The 19,387-nt window shown below is 41.4% G+C and overlaps 1 protein-coding gene across 2 annotated transcripts in view; it reads right to left on the reverse strand.

The window, feature by feature from the left end:
* PARVA (parvin alpha) overlaps positions 1-19,387 on the reverse strand; it is a 62,277-nt gene that overhangs the window by 33,384 nt on the left and 9,506 nt on the right. The window contains exon 1 of one of the 2 annotated variants that reach the window (XM_063397911.1): positions 9,481-9,913. The exons of the other annotated variant lie outside the window; for it this stretch is intronic. Within the exon in view, the coding sequence (XP_063253981.1) occupies positions 9,481-9,769 (289 nt within the window). The 5' untranslated portion in view covers positions 9,770-9,913. Of the gene's footprint in view, positions 1-9,480; positions 9,914-19,387 lie in introns of those variants that run through there. 2 annotated transcript variants of the gene reach the window in all.

Consider the following 19,387-nt stretch of genomic DNA (forward strand, 5'->3'; position numbering starts at 1 on the left):
TGAAATATCACTAGGATGAAACAGCTAATTCTATTTCATATTGCAGAAATACTTTCATGAAATACCATTAAATATTAACAGAGTGCTGTATTTTCTTCTTCTTTTACCCAGGAAAAACAAAGCCTGACAGGAGTGAGATGAAAATAAACCCTCATTCCTATCTTCAAAATATTGCAAACCAAAAAATAACTACCATGGTAAAAATACAGGGTCAGAAAGCAATAACCAGAACAGCAAAACAACCAGATGAGTGTTTCTGGGCTCCTACCTTTAGGGCAAAATGCTCCACAGCCCATTGTAGGGTCGCTGGGCCACCCTCATAGTGCATCCCAGGGGGAACTGCAGTCCTTGAGGTGTTTGCAGCCCCTGGCAGGCCCCTGTGCTGCTGCTCTTCAGAGGAGCTGTTTGAGCTTTCGAGCCTGTTTTCCAAGAGAATGGTCCAAGCACATCACAACTCCCGGCTCAGAGCATCGCTTCACAACAAGCGACTGACTGCCTATATAATTTAATATGATGCCACAGGAGACTCATAGACCATCTGCAAAAGAAACTAAATCTGCTTTTTGCAGCTTGGGGAGTAGTGTTCTGAAGGCTGGGATGCAGTTTTGATTGTGTGCTTTTGTTATCAGTCATGCAACTAAACAAAGTGCTCAAAGGGCAAGTGCAAAACACACATTTTTAGCGGTCCCAGTCTGCTTCTGCTCTGGGTAACCTGTACCTTCTCCCATTGTAACTGAATAAAGTCAGAGTTCCCCTCAAAGCATAGGAGAAGTCTATGCATAGACACTGCAACACTGGAAATGTTTTAATTTCTTTCTCTCTCTCTCTTTTTTTTTTTTTTTTTTTTAGTTTTTGGTGGGGTTTTTTTAGTTTTTGTTTTTGTGAAACAAAGTTTGATCAACAAGAGTTACTTGAATCCTGTTGTCTGAATTGAGATGCATGTGTGATATCACCTAATTCAGATCCTGGTCACTGTATTCTTTTCTCTACAAATACTTCCCTACTGAAATAATTAGCAACACTCACATGGAACAAGGATTAAGCCCTGAAACAGATGAAAGCATATAAAAAGCTAAAAAGCAGAGGAAAGGAGAGGTATGAGCCATCAAAAGAATAATAAACTACTGGTAGGAAATAAACTAGTTTTATGGTCTATGGGTTCTTCCTAAAGGGGACAGTAATGAAAACATAACCTAAAGCAATTACTTACTTGGGCTAAAAATCGAATTCCTATGAAGTTTTCTACAGACTAAAACTTTTCAGTAGCTATAAAATGTCTAAGTGTTTGTTTCAACTTGGAGCAGGAGCAGGGAAGTGACACATCCCTGGCTCATTTCTAAGTCATGGAAAGTAGTTACCTTTCTAATTTTCAATGGAACTCCATTTAAAATACCAGTGCCAAAAGACAAGTATGGAGAATGGAGTGGTATTTAGTGTTAGGGTTATTCATCTGTGCTACGTGACACTCCTCCCCCACGTTTCATGGCAGATGTGAATCCTTGCAGAAGTCTCAGAGCTCCCATCAGTGTTCTGACACCATGTCCTTTTGCCAGTTCTGAGGAGTCTCTGATCCACACTGGTCTGCAGCTTTTGGGTCACTCCTAAAAGCAGCTTTCCCTGCCAACATTTCTATTTCATGCTGCATCACAAGCAGTAGTGGGGCTCTCCATTCTGACTCCTGGAGTCCCACTGCCTTCTGGCACTGAAAACCTGCCTTGCAGGACTGCTGGATAACAGCATCCAATTACAGACAATTCTGAGCTGGCAGATCTTTACCAAGATTTCCTTTTCTTAATTTCTGAAGAGAATCATAAGTGTCCCAGACACTTCATTATGGCAATCCCGTTTGGGACACAAGTACAGCTAAAGGGAAACTCTGCTTCACCTGAAGCGTCAAGAAGGATGCTGAAAATTATTATCTATTAAGAAAATTCACAGAGTCTGAAGTCACAGCTACCTGCATCATCAATTCAACCTATTTTCTAAGTGATTTTTTTATCTGTTTATAAAGTGGTATTTTTTTGCATGCACAGAAGTAGCTATTTGGCAAAAAATAGTAAATGAAATTTGTTTCTTTTACGCTGAGTTTTTATACCTACAGAAGCAGACAGAAGATCATGTCTAGGTAATAGGTGAGGTTAGAGCAGAGTAAGAAAGCCGAGAATTAGCTAAAGTAGAGGTCTTTTCTCAGAGGGTATAACATGGCAAGAAGCTGGCAATTTCAGCAGATCTGAAGTGCACAGCTTGGGGACCCAGTAGAGGAATTTCTACTCCTCTTTGTAATCCATTCTCGCTTGTCACAAACAAACTCAAGCAGGCTTGATTTCTAACTCCAGTAATGTAACAACAACAGCATCACCTTTCAAAAAGCCTGTGCACTTCTGCCTTCCCTTAGCAGAGATCACTGCAGGGAGAAAACCCAGCACATTGGTAAGAGGCTTTGGGCCTAGAGTTTCCCAAACTGTTCCTAAGGGCTCATTTTCAACCCCGCAATTTTCAGCTTTGTAAAAACAGAAATATAGCCAGGGAGGACTAAAGTCTTATTTAAGCCGTTTTGGCCATCAGTACAGGAAACAATTCAAAGGCAACATGACACTGACAGCTTAATTTGTGAAAATGGATAAATACTGGATCTGCCACATAGCACATTAACCCATGTAACAAATAAATACAGAAATAGCACTGCAATACTTGGTTAAAAGGTTTTGGTTCACAGAGGAGGAAATTCAATTAAAGCATGTAATGTCAATTACTGTCATTTGTAATTTTATTTTGCTTCCCTAGAAACAATACAGATGCAGGATTCTAAAGTTACCTGCATGTTTGATGCAAATGGGATAAAATTATCTAGGTTCTGAGAAAATCCAGATAGTGGTAGGGGAAAAAACCCACAGTTTTACCTAAGCTCACTTGTGGATCTTCTTCAGAGTGTTGGTCACATGAGAACTGACAAGCCTTCAATTTAAACACATAAGCCAACAACCCAGACCTGAAACAGGACTTTTATGTTTCAAAAATGATGTTAAGTCATCAGAAAGGCTGGGAGGAGAGCAACTTCTCCATTCTCAGCTACTGCAAATGGGCACGGCCTTACTAAAGCCAACAGCAGAGCACTGACTGACATCAGCAGAGAATTCACCTCGCTGTTTATACTGATTGATTCCAATTGGAAAATTACAGGGTCAGGTCCTCAGTGTTTCTGCCTCCTCTGCTCTGCTCTGTGTAAACGTGACACAGACTCAGTGCTGCACAGAGGCATCCTACCCACAGCACATTCTGCTGAAGTCAGGAAATAATGCAAAAAAAAGGAATTAATTAAACTTACTGTTGGTGAAATAAATGCCAGGCATCTTTCTACCTTGCAAACTATGACCTGAGCTACACCAGAACTAGCAGAAAATCTGCTGTAAAGAACTCCAAGCCATTTTCCTTCAAGCATCACCACTTCTAAATATGGAAGCATCCTGCCTTTGAAAACCCATCCTTTCCTCAGTGGTGTAATGCTACAGTGAAACGATGATTAGAATTATAGGAAAGAGCTAGCAAAAGAAAGACTAAATCAATCAGATGCTTTCTTATGCCTCTAAATGATACACACAAATTGTGTCTATCAGGTTCCCCCAGGCTATTTCAGGAGCAAGCAGAACACAAAATGATGCAGATTCATTACAAAAAGTCTAAATCTAATCTACCTGAATTTAAAATGCCAGGAATCATGTAAATGGAAGAAAAGATGACAGACCTTGCATGTTATACATAAGCAGAAACAAGTGTCATATAAAGTGGGAGTCACACAAAGTGCTCATTTACCAAGAAATTATAGGTTAGATCCCTGGCAGTGCCAACATCTATTGGTGTAACTGCAGTGAGGAAAGAGGTGTCTCCAAACTGCCTTCGTGCCTTCCCCTGCCCTTCAGAGGATGGCACAGGGGTGGCACTGAGGGTAGGGTGACATTTAACCTCCCCTGCCTACTCCCCACAGCTAAAATCCAAAAGTGAAGGATTCCAGCACAGGCTGTGGGATGCAAAGGGAGAAGGTAGATACCAGAGTTATGTTTTCAGACATGCAAATTATCAAACGGTGTTCTTCCCAAATAACACACGTGAATGCTGACAAGAGTCATTTCAAAGGGGCAATCCCAACCAGATCTTGGTAGCAAATGCAAGAAAATTAGATTTGTGAAAAATAAAATACTACTGATGTGACACAGTTCATCTATAACATAATTGACACATGGCAAAAAAATTAGTTGACAAGAACCTGAGGAATTCCAGCTCTCCCAGAATGTTACTATTATTTGCAATGCACCTCGCAAGGTCCAAGTGTTACTCAACAGAAGCAGGCCCAGTGCCTTTTTCCCTAAACACACAGAAGAGAATGATGTTATACCTATAAATACACACACTTTTTTATGCCTCATTTCATAAACAAAATCTTTACTGCAACCATACATGCACACAAAATTGGATCATTTGGAACACTCAGTAATACAGCCTCTCTCCTAACAGGTCAGCCTCGTTCCCTGCCACGAAATCAAGACACATTCAGGTCTAAAACCTTCACCTGGAGCCTTGACTTGCTGTGAGCTGACACTTTGAACTGAATGCAGGAATAACTCTCCCCTCGTTTTCTAAGTTATGTTGGTCCAAAACCTAAACATCAGCAATGCTACTGAAAATGCAGACACAATCTCAAAGTCAACAGAATCTCAGCAGCATAAATCCAGTATGCAGATGAGACTAGATCATAACTCCTGCAGATTTCTCTTGTGGCACAAAAATGTTACTCAGCAACAGGCAACACAACCGATTACCAAAGAGTTTACTCAGTGTTATGTCATTGTTTCTCAAGTGGAAAAAGTACAGCATACTGACTTTCAGGGATGCACTAAATTGGCTCAAAGTTTGTGCTAGAGCAAGAGGAAAAACCCCTTGATTTACAGACCTGCACATTAACAAGTGCCTCTTTCTTGCTGCTCGCTGTCTGCCTTCCATTTAGCGTTCATGTTACTGGAGCTGGATTTCCTCTAGGCCTGGGCCCTATTTAGGGACTGCATTACTGCCCCAATTCCACGGGAGATTCCGTTTCCAGAGTCCTGCCAAGCTGGCAATACGGTTCCTGAGAGACTACTTTGCCTGACATGCAGTAAGCTATTTATTGACACACCACTGTTCCCATTCAGTTCTGCACCTAGGCACTGAGCTGGATAGCAGTTCCATATGTTGGATCTGTTACACTTCTCTGGAAAATTACATTACTTTGGGTAAATAAAAAGCTAAGAGCAGCAGGAAAAATATCATAAAAATGCAGCTGAATTTGTTTCATCCTGCCTCCATCAGCAAATTTGGTCTATGACCTCTGCATATGACTCATGCAAGTGCTTTAAAACTTGCAGTGATTTATATTTTCAGGATAGGAAGTTCAAGGCTTATATTTCTGTTCCCCTACCATACATTATTTTTTTATACACAATTTCTTGATAATTATCTATCTAAAATATATGGGCATCTTTTTTTTTTTTCCTACTTTGTGGTGCACATTAACCAAAACCATTCATCTCAATGACCAGCCTCTGGGTTCTTGGCAGAGTAGAGCTAAATGTGTAGGTTATTCCTGGAACCATACTAGGCTGATGCTCTCATCACAGTTTTAGTCATGGAAACTGGCTTCTACCAAGACAGGCATTGTTTGTTAAAAAGGAAATTCCTGGCATATCTGTCAGAAACAAGGAGCAATAGGGTATACCACTTAGAAATGTAATATTTGCACAGGGCTGTTCATTAGAAGGCTTTAGTCTGATCTACAAATCCAGTGATGCTTTTTGGAGCTTTGGGCTCATGTCCTGCTGAGAAACCCTCTCTGCATTCCCAGACCCTCTGCAGCACAGCTTTGCTCCATGAGACTTACCTTCACACATGAGCAACAAGCTCTCTTCAGGCTTTGAAGAGAACTAGCAAAAGAACTGACTTCTCTGTTTCTCTAAGCATTATCAGTGGGGCTTTTGCAACCACAAACCTGTGTTTTCTACGGCCTATTTGACCTTTACCACAACACCTGCAAGGTTGGGAGGGGGTCTCACTGCCCCAAAAGGGATAATTTGCTTCCCTTTTGATTCAGGCCCATGAGAACCACAGTGCAGCTCTAGCCATGGATATGTGACTTTCCCATGTAGGGACCAACTCTGAATGGCTCTGTTGGTGAGCTGCCACTGATTAAGCACTCTTTGCCTCATTTCTGCAAAATTTAACAAAGAGTCCCTTCATTGAACAGTGGTGTAAAAATCTATCTCCACAGATATTCTTTGCAGCTCTGTGTCTTTGCAGCACTTGCCTCTGTAGGAAATTTTATGACAGCAAAAGCAAAGTGTCTCACTCATCAGAGTCTGGGGAGTTTGTGTGACACTGGTGTTTATCCTCTTTGCTCTCTTGGACTTGTTCTGCCCAGACAATGAAAACTTTTTCATCTCATCTCTCTAGAGTACTAACAGAGATCAGTAATTCTGCTTTATCTAATGGAAAATCTCTGGGGTCTTGTGAATCATGTGTTGGCAGCTTTATTTAGATGGAAATTTGTGTTCATCCCTGGGAAGCCTTGCTTTAAAACAATTTTCTGTAACATTCAAACTTCAGTTGATCTTTCAAATAATTTCAAGTCTGAATGAGTTAAAACACAGGTGAAGTTTCCCTTCTGAATGATCAGCTCAAGCACAAAAGCTGACCTGACAGATCTGGATCAGTTTTAGAAGTCAGCTGCAAAATGTTACATCAGTGAACAAGTTAATCCTAACCCAGGACCTGAAAGCTTCTGTTTTTCTTCAAATGTTTCCATTTTCATTAGTACTACAGGGCATGTCAGGCGAATCCTGCCCTTTGTTACTTGTGCAGCCCGATTGCAATTAAGCTAACAAGTCTGCTGTAGTACAGGATGGTGTCCAAACCCTTTTCATAGCTGTGGTTGCTCAGGAAGAAGAAAGCAAACCCTTAATTTGTCACTGAGGTAAGCATTTATCAACTGTGGGCACAAAGGAAGGTCAACACATCTCTGCTGTTTCAGAGCTACAATGGCACTTTAAGCCTCCTGATATCACTTTGATGCTGACAGTGGCCATTATCACTATTTCACAAATATGAGAACGGACACAAAGGAGAAAAAAAAAGAAAGAGAATTTGCATGCAGCCTCAGAACAGAACAGGATTAGTGCTCAGAGGCTGCTGGCTCCCAGGCACAGGCTCAGAGCCCTTCAGCAGCAGTCCCCCCCACGCATCACTGTCACCCACATCACTCTCCTCTCACCCACTGTCCTGAGTCAAGCTGGCCATCTCCTCAACCCTCGCCTTGTCCATCTGCCCTTCCAAGGCCCGTGTTTGTTATCACCTCTCCAATCTCCCTCTCTGGTGCTGCTCCTGCCACTTCCTCCGCACGGCTTCCCCCTTCTCCACCCTACAGCGGCAGGCACAGAGCCAGAGTTATGTCCAAGTGATCTTGTTCTCCAGATCCCCCAGGGAGCAGAACCAGATAGGTAAATGATGAAAAACAGTGCCCCATGCTGCCAATCTAATTTGTCATATTTTGAATGCAGGTATTAAAAATATAAAAATTATTATTGACTCTCTCTCTTGTCCCACTTAGTGGCACCTTAGACTGCCTGAACTTTGCCTTAGAAATCTGTTTCCAGAGTTAACTGCTGATTTCTCATTACATCCTCGATTGAGTATTTCTCACCAAAATCTCCAGCCTTCTCTGTTCCCCATAAAACACTGCTTCCTGTCCATTTCTGAACAGTCTTTAAACAATATTAGGGAGAGAATCTGATAGTCTGTGCTTCTAGAAACCAGTGCAGGCAGAACCAAATTCAAAAGCACTGCACAGGCAAAATATTTCCTGGATCAATCAAGGCTTAGTGCAAGAAAGGGAAGATGTTGCCTTTAATAGTCAGAGGAATCTACCACCTTGTGAAAGAGCACATGCTGAAGAGCAAACAGGAGATTCCCAGTGCCTGGCACAGCAAACCTGTGGGCTCTATCCTCACAGCTCCCTGTGCCCCACCACTGCAGCACCTGCATGCAAATGCAGCAGCATCAGCTCAGGGGCTCCGAAGGGAACCACTTGCCATAAGTAAATGCACTTTGACAGCAGCTCCTAATAAGAGGAAGGAAATGAGGGAGAGAAAGAAAAGTGATAGGAGACAAAAGGACTTTATAAAACAGGGCTTTATTGCTTTCATTTGCAGCGTTTTCCCTTTGTTCTCTTGAGCCTTCCAATTCCAGATACTGCACAAAAGAGATACCTGTCTAAAAAAGTTTATTTCAATTGAAACTGACTTGTAAGATGCTTCACTAATTCAACAGCCCATTATCAGGAGCAACAATGAGCTACCTCTAATTAATTTGGTGCAGCCTTTGCTTCTGATACCAATCAAATCAATATTAATGGGGAGTTTGTGCTCTCTCATTACAGCACAAAATGGGTACCAATCTTCTCATGAAGATTTTTGGACCATAAACTGTGTTTGAGGTCAGCATAGTTGGCTTCTTCCCATTTTTTTAAACCAGGATGGAAAAAAATATATAATGATGTGCTATTTAGTACCTGGATAAAAATCTACATTCAGGCTGCCTACACCAAAAGACTGAAACCAGTTCAATATGAAGAAATCTCAGTCTAAGAAAATAAAGACTTTAGTAGCTCACAGAGCTCAAATTAAACACTTAAATAGGTAACACTAGATATTTCTCATGCTGCCTCACATTTCTCTATTTATTTTTATCTGCAGGATCAGGCGTGTTAGAGAGGGAGGCCTGGTAAGAATTGCCTCAGCCATCATTCTTGGTTACTTACATCTGTGGTCAATTTTCCACACTTTCTTCCATAAAAGGTAAACGAGGCACTGTACTTGCAACAGGATAATCTAAACAATATGAACAATGTTACTGTTGAAGACCATCTGGCTCATCAAGCACAGCTCCAGACTTTTAACTCCTTGAATAAAGTGTGGAACCCCGTGGTGTTGATTTTTTTTTTTTTTTAAATCCAAAATTCATTTTTAAAATGATAAAAGTAGAGGTCCTGGAGACACGAGGGATTCAGACAGGGAGAAAATTTAGTTTCTGGTTTTATGCTTTTTGTATCTTATGCATGTTGCAATCCAGGCTACAGACAAACAATCAGACATGAAATTTTTCTATTAAAAAAGCCCTCTGTGAGTAACTGATACGTGTGGGGTTGGCATTTCAGAGGGGAGACAAGAGGGTTAAGTATTTCATAATTCACTTCAACTTAATGGCCTGATTCTGCCACTTCTTAAAAGGTAATAAAAGTCAAAGAAGGGTCACCAGGAATTAGAAGAAAATAGGGGGGAGGGATAAGGGCGAATGCGACCAAAGAAGGCTTTGGCTAATTGTACACACAACTCCTTATCCGTAGATAAATTAACAAATCTCCGGGAGAAAAACATGAAAGCTGCGTAGGAACCAAATAACCTGGGAGAGGGCGAGGCAGCGGGAGAACACAGCGATCCCCAAAGTCCAAAGGGCAGGGCAGGCGCTGGAGCTGGAGCTGGAGCTGGCTGCAGGGGCAGAGCAGGGCTGTGTGCCTCAGTTTCCCTGGCAGCTGCTCCCAGGCACTGGGGGAGCAGGGCAGGCGCTGGAGCTGGAGCTGGCTGCAGGGGCAGAGCAGGGCTGTGTGCCTCAGTTTCCCCGGCAGCCGCTCCCAGGCACTCGGGGAGCAGGGCAGGCGCTGGAGCTGGAGCTGGCTGCAGGGGCAGAGCATGGCTGTGTGCCTCAGTTTCCCTGGCAGCTGCTCCCAGGCACTGGGGGAGCAGGGCAGGCGCTGGAGCTGGAGCTGGAGCTGGCTGCAGAGGCAGAGCAGGGCTGTGTGCCTCAGTTTCCCCGGCAGCCGCTCTCGGGGAGCAGAGCCGGGTTCAGAATGCAGCCAGCTCACGGCTTACAGCACACACAGACACACAGCAGTTAAATGTTCTTGCGCTTCTTAAAGGCCACAGGCTTCAAAACACCCTTGTTTTTCAACCGAGCAACAGAAAGAATTAGATTTTGTCACGGGTCTTTGTTCGGCTTTCGCTCAGCTCCGTGATTTCTCAATTCTGTGACTCCTCCGTGCACAGAGCGGGTTAAAAAGCCCTGCAAGCGTTGGCTGGAACAGGGCAGGGTTTTGATCCTCAAGAGGGTTGTTATCCTCCAAAGAAGTTTTAATGACATTATAAAAAACAAAACAAAACAAAACAATAAAAACATCCAAAACAAAACCAAAAAGCCCACAACCAACTGGTTGTTGAAATACTTCAATGCTTTTTATTTAATTTCCCAACATATTTTTGGAAAGGAAAGCAGAGAAAATGAATTAGAGCATAGCTGGATTTTTTCTTTTTGTGTAAACACAAAAAATTAATTTTCATATTCAGCGGTTCCTTGCTTTAAATTCTGCATCTTGCTTTAACTAGAAACATCAGCCTATCTGGTTTCTAGGTAGAGCACACACAGGGCTGAACCTTCCCCTACAGTAAGTTCTTCCAGCCACTCCCAAAAACATGTGCCCACAACCCTGTTTCAAAGTCTCCTCTAATTTAGATCTAATTTTCATTGAAGCTATTCTATCATAAGCCCACTGCAATATGTACTGACATACATATGCTGAATACTCGACTTAAAAAATCATTTTAAGATGCAAGAAGGACTTTTAAAAATTATTTTTAAAGGAATTGCATTTAATATATGCTCATGACTCATCAATTTAAAAAAAAAAGCAAAGTTACAGTAAGCAAGATCAGGCAGTTTTGTGATTAATGGGGTCAGAAAGTTGGAATTCATGTTTAAAGCTTTGGTTGCTCACACTGAAACAATTAACCCGATCTACCAAGCATCAGGTCCCAAAAAACAGTGCAAAATTTCAGAAAGAAGCAATGCTATGTTTTAAAACACTTTTTTTTGGTGTGTGCTCCTTCCCTTCAAAAACAGAACAACAGATTTCGCCCATTTATCAGGAGATTCTCTGGGTGTAACTCTTCCAAAACAAATCTGGCTTTGAAGCATGAGATGTAAGAGTACAAGGTGTAAACTAGGCATGCCCTAATGGCTACTTTGCTGCAAAAGCATCCTGTTTTCTGCTGTACCAACTGAAAGTCCCTTTCCTCCTACTTAAGCTAGTATCAGGATTTGAAAAATGAAAACAGAAGTCACCCGATCAACACGGAGTCTGCTGCCGAAACCTCCCGCGCGTTCGTGACAACGCCGGCTCCAAACGCCTCTGCCAATTACCTTGTAGCTCTGGGAAACAATCATTCCTTTAAATTTATTTTGCTGCTAACTTGACTGAGTGCTTATGATAGTGAGCATCAAATGCACTGCAAGCAGCTCCTGGATTTTAATTAAGAGCATTCCACAGGAATAATGCTAACACGTGCTGAGTGATAAACATATAAGCACTAATGCTGTTCTGTAAAGCCTTAAATTACACGCTCCACTGCGCTGGATTTAAATCCTGGAAGACACTGGCACCAATTGCTGGGATTACAACTTTCAATTAAACCTAGAACTAAATTACTGGATTTCAAACCGTTTCTTTAATCCACACCTGTCTGCTAAGCCTTTCACCGCCTTCACACTTAATAACCCTTAACACTTTTCATCAAGAAAGCTCAAAGGTTCTTCCAAATTTAATCCCCATCACCGCACCACTTCACACATCTGGAAACTGAGGCATACAATAATTAAATATCCCAAACTAATGCAGAAACCTGTGCCATGGCCACTGCTTTTGAAACGGGCGAGTGCACCTTGATCCAAACTTGTTGATCAATCTCACTCCCACATAATCATGAGCTCTTGTGCAAGTATCTACATGGCCTTATGCTAAATGATGCCAGGGAAGAGCTTCACATCACAACTGAGGGGCAAAAGGAATTACATGCATATGAATTAACACAGCTGGGTCTGTAGCCATTATTTATGAGGCACCTCTAGGTGGGCACCTTTCTAGACTTGGTAACAGAAAGCTATACTGACTCAGCACAACGAAAAGTCTACAGCTGCCTTTGAAAACCTCAGTCATGTTTCCATCTAATTGAAAAAGATAAGAAAACAAAACCAAAATAATTTTTTCCTCCCGATTCAGGACTGTTCTCTGTTTGAAAAAGTAGTTAATTGCTTTTCTAAGTAATGTTAAGCTTCCTCAGACTAAATCCCACCAAGAAGTATTTGGCCAACTTCATATGAACTTTACATAGCAAAATATTCAGGTTTTCTTAAAACCTGATGCCCATACTCTTGTCCACACCACAGCTGAAGAGCTGCATGGATGCTGTGCATGGTGGAAACTATGACACAGGAATGCTTTGCACCTGCATTTCCACACCTGGAGTGCTGTGCCCAGTTCTGGGCCACAAAGGTGCTTACAGTGACCTGGAGCTTCTCTCATCAGGATGAGACCCAAAGTCCCAAAGTTCTGGTGCACTCAGAGATTCTCCAGCTCATAAAGGCTCAGAAGGTTCAAATATTGAGAGAACTGGTGAACAAGAGCACAGAACAGGACAAAGAATCTGCTCAGCTGTGCATAACCTCAACTACTCTCCACATGCACAGACATCAAAAAATTAATTCAAATTAAAGAACTCTAAGCCACATGCATATACACAAACACCTCATTCCCTTCCTGCACTCCTACAAAGAGTTAAATTCATTTAGTATCCAGGTAAAAAGCAGTCTGTTGAACAAAGATGCTCTGGGCACAAGATCTGTCACAAATCAAAATTATTGAGAATAACTCTTTCATCTAATGTTTGATATATTTCATTAAGTACACTGAAATCCTTGTACACACCAGGAAGTTAATGGCCTGAATATTTTGAGAAGTGTGAAGCTAACAAGTCTCACTTCTGAGGAAAAAACTGATCCTCTCCTTCTCTGGTTGTCATTACAAAAGTAGTAATGGTACTTGTTTCCTGCAGATGAAATCCATGAAACTGCACATTCCAGTCCATACTCTCTAGTAACTTCTTTGAAACAAAAATAAAAATGCTTGGGTTGCTGCTTCTTGTGCAAAGGTTTCCATGTCAGTAACAACAACGCAACACTTTTAAACCCTGAAGAACTAAAAGACAAGGAGGACTCTGCTCAACATAAAATCCCTTACAATGCCTGCATGAAACAACTGAAGAAAACCACTGCAGCTGCTTGTACTGTCTCTAGGTTTTGGCATTCATTATTTAAGTTCAGTGGAAACTGTTCAGCCTTGAAGTAGACTGACTCATGCACTTTAACTTCCAATTTCCTGCAAACAATCCATTAGTTCTTGGCAAGTTTCATACTGCACAGAACTTCCCTGAAAAGGGCAGCTCCCAAACTCTTCTGATTTCAACAGCGTTTTTTCAGTTTAGTGAAAGCAGAATTTGTACTCATGCCCTTACAAACTGAGTGTGATCCCCACCTGAAGAGGTGTGACATGCTTCTCAAAGGTAGATGAATGAATTTGCTCAGAAAGGTTCTCTCCAAATGTAGTTGTTGCAACAAATCTTCCTGGGCTCCACTACATGCGCATTTCTCAGAGAACACGAGCTAAGTTTAGATATGCACTGTTTTACCTGACAACGAAAGCAAAAGAAATATTTGCATACTTCCTACACCTCTCCCAAAAGCGCACTACCTACTCCTACACCTCTCTGCTTTTATAACAGCTGAAATTAGCTACTTGATAAGTAAATGCTAATTCCATCACTTGTAGCTACAACGGTTTAAAAATTTAGCATTCCCTTCAAATATTTTGTCCCCAAGTGGTATCTGAAATATGTCAGTAACTCAGAATGGAATATAACTGTGGTATCTCCATCGCCACCCGTTGGTAACCGTAGATAAATGTGGTCTAGTAAGCAGGGACTAGTAAAATAATTCTTCCATCCTCAGGATGCAATTATTTAAAAATGAGAAAAGAGATGAAAGCATCAATATAAATATATATGCATATAGCTTTCAAAGTAGTCAGTGGGATTCCAAATCTCCAGTTCAGCTGACACAGTAGAAGAGCTTTCCGCGGTAAAATTAATTTTTTTACTCCATGCACCTTGCAGAGTGTGGTGCTGGAATCTTGTGTTTATCCACACTCTAAAAAAGCTACAGTAAACAGCAGCACAGGTTTCCTCACCTCAGCGTATCAAATCTCCATCTACACAAGGCAATCCTAAATAGGCTGCACAGTTCCATGGTTTTCATGTTCATTCAGGTACTTAGCCCTCTCACCTGGGGCTGTCAGCAAGCATGATTTAATAACTGAGAGCTGCAAAATGCTCCACTCTTTGTAGGAACTGACCCCACCTCATCCAAGGGATTTCACTGAAGTGATACAACCATCAAATGGGCAGTGGCCACCGTGTGAAGTCCACAAGCAACAATCTAGGCAAGGTGGTCTAGTAGCAAAGAAGTTTACCAAACATAGAAGCAAGCTCTAGAATGTTTTGAAAGGCTTGTTCTCAAGTGTTTAAAAATACATTGTGACTACCAGGGGACTTTACAATTGTGGGAACTTCAGTGGCTACAGCTGTGGAATTTAAGCACCTGGATCTGCTGTGTTATTTGGGTGTTCAAAAGACACCTCCCAGCCCTACAGGTGCAAGCATTCCAGCTGGGAAAGTCCAACAGGTATTTAATTCTCTACTGCTATACATGAACACAGGCATAAACCTGACTCAAACAGCAAGTGCCTATTTCCCAGTTTCCTTTCCCAAGCTAGACTGTGCACAGGTATTTCCACTGTAAATAAGATACACAAAGATGGCAGACCAAAGTTGTAATAATTATTACTTACTGCTGAGGGTACCTTATTTTCTGCACAATTATGTGATGTTCCATAGCAACTCTAAGTTTGTATTATTTCTTGGTGTGTACATTGGTATCCTCCACCTCAGAAAGAACTCTCTCCTACCTTGCTGAAGCTCCCGGGAAGTATCCCCAAAGACTGGTTAAATGGTCAAACAATGAGCATAACCCTAACCCCTTTCTTGCATTCTTTCTTTCTGTTTTTTTTTTAATAGACTCTCATTTCCCCACTTTTAAAAACGTGCAATTTCTTGCAGCTCTACTTAAGGTTCAGTCTGATAGATCCATTTCCTCTTTACTCTACATTTCCAAGCCTCAGCAGAGAAAGTGCCTGATTTAGCCCTCAAGCTCTGCCTACTCTGACATGATCCATGTATGCCCCTCTTGGAGCCCATGAATGGTTTGTTGACTTGCCTCCTTGACTTGTCCCCTTGCATGCTCATTGTTGGGTGGGAAATTAAGTGGTTTGTCAGACTGATCCCAAGTGCTTAGCATCTGAACAGCGTGAAGTTTTACTCCACTGAGTCAGAAAACATTTCCCAGACCTTCATCTCTCTAGCCAGGCTAACTGCCTACATACAACTCTACTTCCCTGACAAAAGAATAAAATTTACAGACATTCTTATCTCCCTGGGGTTTATGACTGGAACTGGAGACCGATGGTTTGAACTGGGGAAGCAAATGAAGCAGAGCTGGTACACCAGTCATCCAGGGGTTAAGCTAATTTGTTAGTGCCCTTGCTGTTTCTTGCTGCCAGCCACGGTGCATCCACTCTTTAAATTCTGAAAAGAACACCGACCTTTAATCTGTGGTATTAGTTCCTTTGACAAAATGGAAGATTATGTCTTTCTCCCACAAGCCTTCATGCGAAGCTTAGCCAGCTTCCATCTGGTCTGGCTAATTAAATGTAAGTTAACATTAAGTTAAGAGCCAGCTCCAGCCCACAGACCTTCTATTCTGCAACGGCAGATTTATTAACTGGCTGAACTATTTGAGTATTTAATACCAATTTTTGATTACTTTTATTTTCTTCGCTCTCTCATGAAAACAAGGAAATATTTTTGAAGACATATTTGCATCATTTCAGTTCAGAAACACAAAACACCAAGACATGCTAATAAGATTCTGAGCAGCCATAAAACTGTCAGGTTTTTCCTTCTGTGTTCGACATGTTAATAAAGTACCATCATAACAGTGTGAAGGATCTGGCTGTTATGCACAAGATGTGGAATCACTGGAGCTGTACACTCTAAGCTGGCCCTGACCCACAATCTGGCCCTATATGTACTAAAACTACAGCCAGTTGTTGTATTCCTTATTCAGTCAAAACTTTCTTTGACCCTAATGGGCGCTCTGTCTGAATGAAGAACAAAGGGATTACATCTAATATGGGGAGCTACTAATTAGAATCATGCCCACAGCTAACTTTTGATAAAACTCATTTGTAAAACTGAAAAGACAAAGAATTTACAAAGTCAAAATGGTGCTTTGCACTGTTTTAACATTAACTCTGTGTAGGTCTGGTACCTAATTTGTTGCACTGTATTTACCATTAGATGTTAGAGAAGAAAACTATACACTTCAAGCCTTTTAAAATAAATAATGCAGCGAAGTTAGATCTATATATATTTTTTTAGCATCTGACATTATTTTGAAAAAGACTGTTATTAAGTAAAATATCTTAAACCTCTTAACCAAACCTTCCTTCTTAGGGATAGAGTCAAAGATCACATTAAGAAATGTTATTTCTTCATATATCTATTTAATATAATTCCTGCTGCTACTGTATGTAAAGCATATTTAAAAATCCAAACCCCAGGAAACTTCTACCTAGCTCACATATAAAAACCAACCAACTAAACCCAACCAGTTAAAAGTTCAATTCCATACAAAAATCTAAACTGTATCAGGACAGGCATCAGAGAGTTAAAAAACCAACAAAAACTGTGAATGGCACAAAGCTGCCTAATGGAGCAAGACTAAACATAGAAATGAGGAGACCACTGCTCCCTTCCACTTCTCTGCCTGCAGAAGATCACATGAGTAAATCAATTCACCTTTTCTGCTTCAGTTGCCCAAGCAGATGGTGCAGGGAGAACAAATATTTCTCCTTTTCTGATCTCACCTTAAAATTCTCAGGTGTTTCAGTCAAATGAAGATGTTCTGTGTAAGGGCAGACTGTGAGCAGCTAATATTATCTTGGAAATAGAAATGGACAAGCAATTCGCTTCTAAGAGACTCCGGAAACAAACATGCAATTTTACAGGGTGCAAGACCAACATCAGACACAAAGCATTTCTGATTGTCTGTTTATAATACGGGGTTTTCTCATCAACTTACTTTGTTCTCTCCTCTAGCCATTAAATTACAATGACCTGCTTCCAAAAAAACCCCAAACAAAAAAAACCCAACCCCTTCTCATTAAGCTTTCCTCCTCTGTCCTATCTTTTGCCTCGCTTACTTTACATTTGTGTTCTAATTGTGTACATCAACCCTGTTTATTTTGACAGCTTACCCTCGGAATGCTGTTCTGCACTGAATTGTTACCTCTTACTTGGGCAAAAGCAGATGCCTGATAAAATCCACTCAGCTAACTCCTTCAAAAATGAAAACAAGACCCCAAGTGCAGTCTAAATGTACTGATCTAAGGCAAGGTTCCCTGCTGAAGACTCAGCTCATTTTCAGGATGCCAGGCGCGCACACAAGAACTGAAGAGCGATTCCTCCGGACTCAGTCCTGGCACTTGGGCTGCTCCCAGCTTTCCTCGTCAGCTGGAGCCACCTTGTGCCCTGCGGAGCGCCTGCACCCTGCGCTCTGCTGAGGAAAACCTGCCTTTACGTGCTGGCATCTCCCGCGCCAGACAACTGCTAGAAAATATTTATTCGTGTTCTGCATGAGCCGCTTCATTTGGGAGTATCCCTATCAAAGCGGTTAAAGATGATTTATTCGCGGGTAACTATTTCAAGTCGGTTCAAAATCAACAAAATAATAAAGCTGCAAATCAACTGCATGCTGAATTTTTTTTTTCCAATTCAACCCAATTCAACCACCTAAAACCCTAAGGTTTTAAGAGTTATGCAAGACACTAAGTCACTTTGAACACTATTCAATGAGGAATACCACCGCTATTTTCCAGTTTATTACGTGTCCTTACGAATGAGAATTATAACAAAGTGGTGACAAGAATGTGAGACCACGAGCTGCTCTGCTGCAGGTTTTACTTTGCAGTCAAACAGCAAAGTCTCTTCCTCTGCAGTAATGAATTTGAGTGCACAGCATAAAAATGTTTAAAAGTGCTGCAATTCAGATTTGGCCTCTAGCCATAAAATTCAAATGCTGCTTTTAAGCATGCCTAAAGTCAGAGCTGAATTTTTTTGGTCTCATTATAAAATAGGGATCACATGAATCAAATAGGTCTGGACATACTTCCAGAGGCTACTGGGGCAAATTCTGACTCAGGGCCAAATCTGCCATATTCCTGTTATTTTATTTTGACAGGATCAATATCAAACCTATTGAGGATATGAGGGTACTGAGCCAATAGATATTTCTTTTCCTTCTCAAAGCAAGAGTGATGTTCTTTATTCCAAGTGGGTAGGACAGATATGATCACACCTTCTAATAAAATTAATACTCATCATTTAAACACAGGAGACCTGACATTTCTTCTTAAGTCTGAAAGCATAGGCCACAAAAAACCCCAAACAAACCACAAAATCCAAACCCTGAACTACACAGTTACAACAAAAAGTGTTCTGACCTTTTACCATTCTTCTTCTTCATGCACTCTGACGACAAGTTAGGCATATCATCTTTTGAATTCAGCACTGCAATACATTATACTGCATTTACTCTGAGCACTCTGACATTATCATTATCTTCTTTTGTGCCCGACAGCAACTGCAGCTCCTGTAATGCCATTATTGTAATTAAGAACAATCTGAACCATTGACAGCATTGCCTCATTTGCTCTAGAATCCCCTGTGCATTAGTGTTCTTCTAAACCAATATTTCACTATTAATAGTTTGCTACTTTAGAACTGCCTACGGTTAAAAAAGAAAAAAAAAATTAGGCCTCAGCCTAACTCAATGGGCAAAGAAAAAACTTGCTAAGAAAAAAATAAATGAAAGGCTTTGCACTGGCAAACTGTTACACTTTTCTTTACATGTGTTGAAAATGGATTCACACCCTGCCAACCTATTCAGGCCGTTACCCAGGTGAGGAAGCTTACTTTGGCTTGCTTCAAAAGGACCACCTGTACAGATACAAAAGAAAACATCTCTTCTCCCACTAAATGTACCCAACGCACTCCTCTGTCTAAACTCTCCCTTTCATTAATCCAGCTCACAGTTGGCTAAGTAGGGCACGGCAATTTAGGCATCCTTGTCTGGGAAATTCTGCCCTTAGCTCGCAGCCCTGCGGCACGCGTGCTCTGTGGGCTGCCTGCAGCCCGTCCGTGTGTGTTTGCTGAGGGTGATACCTGCCTGTCCCCGGGCCAGGACGGTGCTCAGCCAGAGCCCTCTGATCACCAGCACCCAGCCTTTCACCTCTGTAAGCACAGAGAAA

Source organism: Prinia subflava, chromosome 5 (genome assembly GCF_021018805.1).
Source record: "Prinia subflava isolate CZ2003 ecotype Zambia chromosome 5, Cam_Psub_1.2, whole genome shotgun sequence".
NCBI classification, from domain to species: domain Eukaryota; kingdom Metazoa; phylum Chordata; class Aves; order Passeriformes; family Cisticolidae; genus Prinia; species Prinia subflava.